Source organism: Malania oleifera, chromosome 6, assembly GCF_029873635.1.
Source record: "Malania oleifera isolate guangnan ecotype guangnan chromosome 6, ASM2987363v1, whole genome shotgun sequence".
Classification (NCBI taxonomy): domain Eukaryota; kingdom Viridiplantae; phylum Streptophyta; class Magnoliopsida; order Santalales; family Ximeniaceae; genus Malania; species Malania oleifera.
In genome coordinates this window covers 67,896,481-67,902,516 of record NC_080422.1, presented here as the reverse complement: position 1 = coordinate 67,902,516, position 6,036 = coordinate 67,896,481, and the positions used below count along the sequence as shown (strand labels likewise).

The window sequence follows — 6,036 nt, the reverse complement described above, 5'->3', positions numbered from 1 at the left end:
TTCTTATTACATACTAGATGAAATAATAAGGAATATATAAGGGATAATTATTCCCTTCTGCTCTCAACTTTCTCATTCTACTTGAATAATTATTCTGCAAAGTAAGCTAGTCTTTCTTTTTTTGTCCTTTAGTAATAGGAGAACAACCTTCTCCAAACATTTTATGACAAGAACATTTTGTTTAGAGTAAAATGATGGCTAGGTGTTAAATCAATTGAAGGCATATAAATATGCGATGTACTGTTGAAGACCAAACCTTCTATTTTTTATTTGTACTGAGCAAAAGGATTGAAACACAGAAATTACAAAAGCTAATATCATGTACATGGATTGAATACACATCTTAGAATACTCGATATTTCCCCTTCACACTATGGCATATTATTAACAGCGCATTCAGGGGGAAAGCCTTGTGGAAACCGCTTAGCATCTGTGCAGTAATTGTAAATCATGTAACGCTTCTGCACTGATATAAGCCTCTTCCTACTTGCTCCATCCAACTGCTGTGAGAGCCAAGCCCTGTTGACAGAGGCCGAAGAAGGTGAAGAGCAAGAAGACACCCCCGAAGACCAAATGCAAGCATCGACGGCATTGAAGTTCCTATAGGAAGCAGCGAAGGGAGCTTGGGTCCAGTCTGTCTTAACAAGTCCACCCCTGGTCGCCCACTCATCTGCATTCCATAGACTTGAGTACAACTTCATTGGCTGGTTCTTTGGAAATGGGACACCATTACTGAATTCAGTGTTTTTGAACTCTCTAATGGGGATGCCATCCACGGAGAAACTGAAAATTTAAGAACATTACATGGATTAGTTTTGTGCCCATTGCACTTTCGTTTGTCATGTTCATTTATGTTGATTAAAATTTGAAAAATATGGAGAAAGAAAAAAAAAAAAAAAATATATATATATATATATATATATATATATATATATATATATGAAGGAATCTATTTTTTCATATATGATTATCAAAAACATAAAATAAAAAATACTTACTCAATAACCAAAATTAAAATTTTTTGCATCATTAATAAATTTTAATTTTTCTTAACAATAATAATATAATTAAAATATACAACTTTTTAATAGTATTTGATATTTATATATATATATATAATTAAAATAAAATTTCTTCTTAGTTTTATAAAAAAAATAAAAATAAAGGGATTAACTATAAAGAAAAATTCCTGACATAATTTTTAGAAATGACAAAAAGTAAGTGGAGGAGGATTGTTTTTTGTCAATAAATTATAACCTTAGAAAATTTTTTAATAGTTTTTAAAAATTCAAAGAGTTCTTTAATAATTGCAGATGATGCAATGTCACATTTGAAAAAATGATCTTACATTTAGGAGAATAAATTTCAAATCATAAATTTAGATTTTTGTGAAATTGAATATAAATAATACGAAATTGCATTCAAAAATTTATTCCAAATTACACAAATTCAACCCTAAATTCCAAAATCTACGCTCTCAAACACTTCCGTAGAGCATGCCTATGGAAATTACTTTGGGCTCTTATAGTTGGTGGGGTCCACCATTCATGTGAGAGTAAAAGATTATTTATGCTTAGAGGATTAAATAATTTTTGTGGGCTCACCCTTTTTTTTTTTTTTTGGGTTGTGGATTCAAATTTCAAGTTGTAAATTTAATTACATTTGGTTTGCAAAATACAATATAGGTTGGGTTTGACAACATAAATTTCGGATCATTGTAACACAAGTTACTATGTAAAGATTAGTGTTCTTCTAAAAAATCTGTGCCATTCTTTATTCTGACATGTGTATATGAAGTATATAATAAGGAATGTCCATTTCCGAATCTTAAAATAGCATTGTCGATCCTTTCTTATCTTATTCCATATTAGTTAAAGTAACCGTGTAAAAATTTTCTACTCTCTGCATACTCCATTTCGCCAAACAAACATAATCTTAGATCATAGATCAGTTAAAATGAGTTTTAACACACTAGATTGAACAGTACTGAAATGTGCAAGAGCAAACATGTACTCACATGGTGCAGTGGAGATTCCAAAGGATGGAGTAGGTGTGAAAATCAGCTGCTGGGTCAAACCAGAGGTAGAATTGCTGCTCTCTATTCCCCTTGCCTTGGGTGTATACGTTCGTGTGAAGAACATAAGGATCTCCAGTGAGGTTGCCCAAGAACTCTAAATCTATCTCGTCATGGGCTGGTCCTTGAGAAGATAACTCCACCAAATTAATCCACCCATTCACATAGATCAAAATTATATATTAGTAACTATAATTTCTTCCATAAATTTAAAAAGAGAAAAAAATACAATGATTTGCATAAAAAGAAAATAAATCTTTTAGGTTATGTTTGGTTTGCAGAATACTTATTCTCTGCAATAGATTAGCTCTAGTAGCTAGGTTAGCTACAATTAGTTATAAAAAAAATTGTGTTACTACTATAAGTCTATAATAATGAATAATAATTCTCAAATTTGACTAACTATTCCGTCAAATCGAACTAATAGAATAGTTATTCCTCAACTAGTTGTGACTAATCGGCTCCTATAAATAATAGATATTCTGCGAACTTAACAACTGACTATATGCGTATGTGAGTAGTTCAGCAGGTGAAGTTACCCGGAGGTGAGTTATATTATATACATCTGCCTAATGCATATATGCCTGCCGCGGTGGGACTAATAATGGTACTCACATAATATGCAGTGACGGTGCCAGCTGAGTTTCCAGCGATGAGCTTGAGCTGAATATCGATCTTTCCGAAAAGATACTGGTGCTTGGATTGGAAGCCGGAGCCAGAAGCTCTGTCGAGGGAGAGAGTGAGAAGGTTGCCGCGGTTAAGCAGTTTAGCGCGGCCATCTCCCCAGGTGATGTCGAAGTTCTGGTCCAAGTTACCAGCGGAAGCAAACAGCACAAGGCTAACCCATATGGAGATCATCAGCATTACGCCTGCACAAATATTAGTCATGCAAGAAGAATAAGAAGCCATTGATGGATGATTCATGACCGATGTACGTATATACCAAATCTCTCAATCTTCAAAATTTTCCAGGTTGGTTCTACCGTGCCCATTTGTGTTTATACACACACACACACCCCTTCACAGAGAGAGAGAGAGAGAGAGAGAGAGAGAGAGAGAGAGGGTTCATTGAACTGGGGAAATAAGGACAAAAGAGAGGAGGTAGGGTTGTGTTAACATTTGGAAGTTGTGGAGAGAGAGAGAGAGAGAGGGTTCGTTTGCATTTGGCAGCTGCATAAAAGAACGAAGTGGTCTTCCATGGATCAGTGTTAGAAGACAATTAATGGCGTAGGTGTGCATTCGGCAGCTGCATAAAAGGACGGGATGATGTTTCGTCACTTTCGGAAAACAAGGGCTCGGTGCCGCAAGGCTTTGTCATCTTTTCTTTTTTGGTCATGGTTATCTGCATACATTGGCATGGAGCACTTTGTAATTAGCTGTTTGGGTCAAGGAGTTTGAGAAAGTGAGCCTTGAGCTAGAATTCTCAGGCGCAGTTTTGGAAAATTGTAGGTTTGACAAATTAATTAGACTATCAATTATATTCAAATAAAAATTATTATTTTAATTTAAACTCATAACATGATTAGGCTCCTAATTTAATAATTTTTTACCTAAAGCAATACAAAATTTTACTTATTTAAAGGGACAATAGTGTTTTGTAAAAATTGAGAACTTAGAGGTCTTAAAAAATAATTCGATGGAGTAGTTCCACAAGAAGAATAGTGTCTTGCGATAATATTCGAACGGGGAAGGTATGGGCAACCATTGTCCTACATCAGAAAAGTGTAAGATGGGGAGCCTCATAACTCTATAAAATATCACTCTTCCCTAATAATAACTGTTAAAAATTTTATTACAAGTTTAGGGTTTGTTTAATTTTGAAAAATAAATTTCAATTTTCATTTTAATTAGTTTATAAAAAAAAATTAAAAAATTATGTTAATTTTTATTTTTTTCAACATTTGTACGGAATTAATAAATAACAATAAACAATTTTTGTACTATTTTCTTGTGGAAATAGTTTTACTTTTTATTCAAATAAGTACAAAAAATGTCACATTATTTTTTTTTTTAATTTTTTGAATTTATATAGAAAGTTTGAAAAAACATCTTTTCATTATTTTTCTAAATTTCTAATTTTTACTTTGCGTGTGAAAGTATGAAATTTGGATCTTAAACTTTAATTTGTGTGAATTATATGTAGAGTTAAATCCATGATTTCAAACGTTACCTTATAAATTTTTTTTAAAAAAATTAAAAATAAATTAGTTTTTATAATTATTTTTAAATCTAAAAATAAAAAAAAAAATTGCACATTTAATAAAATAAAAAATTATTTGCACATCTAAACAAACTCTTTATACTCTCATTTTTTAATATAAATCTTTGACAAACTAAAAATTGAAAAATGAAAAATATTTGCACAACTTAACAGGCCCAAAATAAAATAGTTTATAAATCAATTTTAAATCAATGTAAATAAAATTTGATTAAATAAATATGAAAATACGTTTTCACCATCCAAATTCTCAATGAAGATTAGTGAAAGTTTAAAATGTATAAACAAATTAATTATAAAAATAAAGATACAATCAAATTGTCATTTAATAAATATATAAATATGACTTTACAACATGTTTTTTGTGTGTATAATAAAAAAAATGGATATATAAAACAAATCAATTCAGAAGTAAATTTATAAATAAACATTTTTCATATTTACAAAAATTAAAATCATAATTTATTTTATCTTTTTAAAGCATAGAAATAAAAACGCATTATTAATTTTTTTAAAATTGAAATAAAGATAGAATTTTGTATGACTTTTTTTTAAATGTAACATTTAATTTTTTTGAAAAATAGGTAATATTATTTTGTTTTCTTAGTTTTAAAATATCAAAAAAAGTTGAAATTTTGGTTTTGAATCAAAAAATTAGATTTAAATTTTCAAAATTTAAGTCCCAAATTTTTCTTTTTAATTTTTAAAATTTTGATTCACTAATGTTTGTATTCTCTTAATTTTTATAAATCAAGATAAAATAAGATGAGATATGGTGTTGTTTTACGAAAACATAAATGTCACTTTAAATTTTCCAAAAACAAAAAAAATAATTTCCAAAAACAAATTCATATTAGATTTTTAATTTTTAAAATAGTGTAACAAATAAAATTCTTGATTTTATAGCTATAAGAATAAGTTTAAAGTAATTTTAAAATAAACAATTAGATAGATTTTTATTTTGAAAATTGGAATTCATATTTTTAAGAAAATAAAATGAAGAAGTTTTCTTTTTTTTTTTTAAAGAATGGCGGTACCTCCATTTATTTATTGATAAACCCTCACTTTTGGCGGAAGAATACCGTAGTTACAAGACAAGCAAAAGACAAAACTATAAAAGACCTCCCAAAAAATAAAACCACCAACCAGCTAAAATAGGGCTACAAGACCAAATAAAACAAAACACGGACCTACAAAACAAACCTTACGCAACAAAACAAACAAAAAGAAAAAAAAACCTCATATAAGCATAAACCCAATGCCAACAGGAAATCAGTTAAACATACCTCATATAAGTTGTACTCATATTCTCCAGTTTATACAAATTATTGATAACTTTAGGAAGTTAACTACTATTTGTAAACAAACTATTCCTCTCCATAGCACATTGTCGAGTCAAAGAATCTGTCACTTTATTCTCTTCTTTATACCAATGATTTATTGAAAAGTCTACTAACTCTATTAGAGAAATACTCTTTCCATATTGAACATTATACAGTTTCCATTTTTCCATTATCTCATGTATGTATCCCTTGTAATATGAGTGAATTCAATAAACATTTTATTTTTTTCTTCTCCAAACTTAACATGAACCTATTTTTCTTTGCGGTCGCGCTGCTCCAGCCCTCTGTTTTTGTTTCCAGCAGACTGCAGCGACAACTGTCGCCACCCTGCACTCCATTGCCAGCAGCCAATCTGTGAGCTCCTGCCTTCAAGTTGTTGTACCGGGCACCCCACTTGTGCC

At 30.1% G+C, this 6,036-nt stretch overlaps 1 protein-coding gene across 1 annotated transcript; it reads right to left on the bottom strand.

Moving 5' to 3' along the window:
• Positions 1-243: 243 nt before the first annotated feature.
• On the bottom strand, positions 244-3,298 carry LOC131157572 (xyloglucan endotransglucosylase protein 7-like). Its single transcript, XM_058111831.1, has 3 exons — positions 2,690-3,298; positions 2,018-2,211; positions 244-783 (listed from the first exon to the last, which is right to left on the bottom strand). The coding sequence occupies exons 1-3, from the start codon at positions 2,996-2,998 to the stop codon at positions 372-374; spliced, it is 915 nt and encodes a 304-aa protein (XP_057967814.1). The 5' UTR covers positions 2,999-3,298; the 3' UTR covers positions 244-371.
• Positions 3,299-6,036: the final 2,738 nt, after the last annotated feature.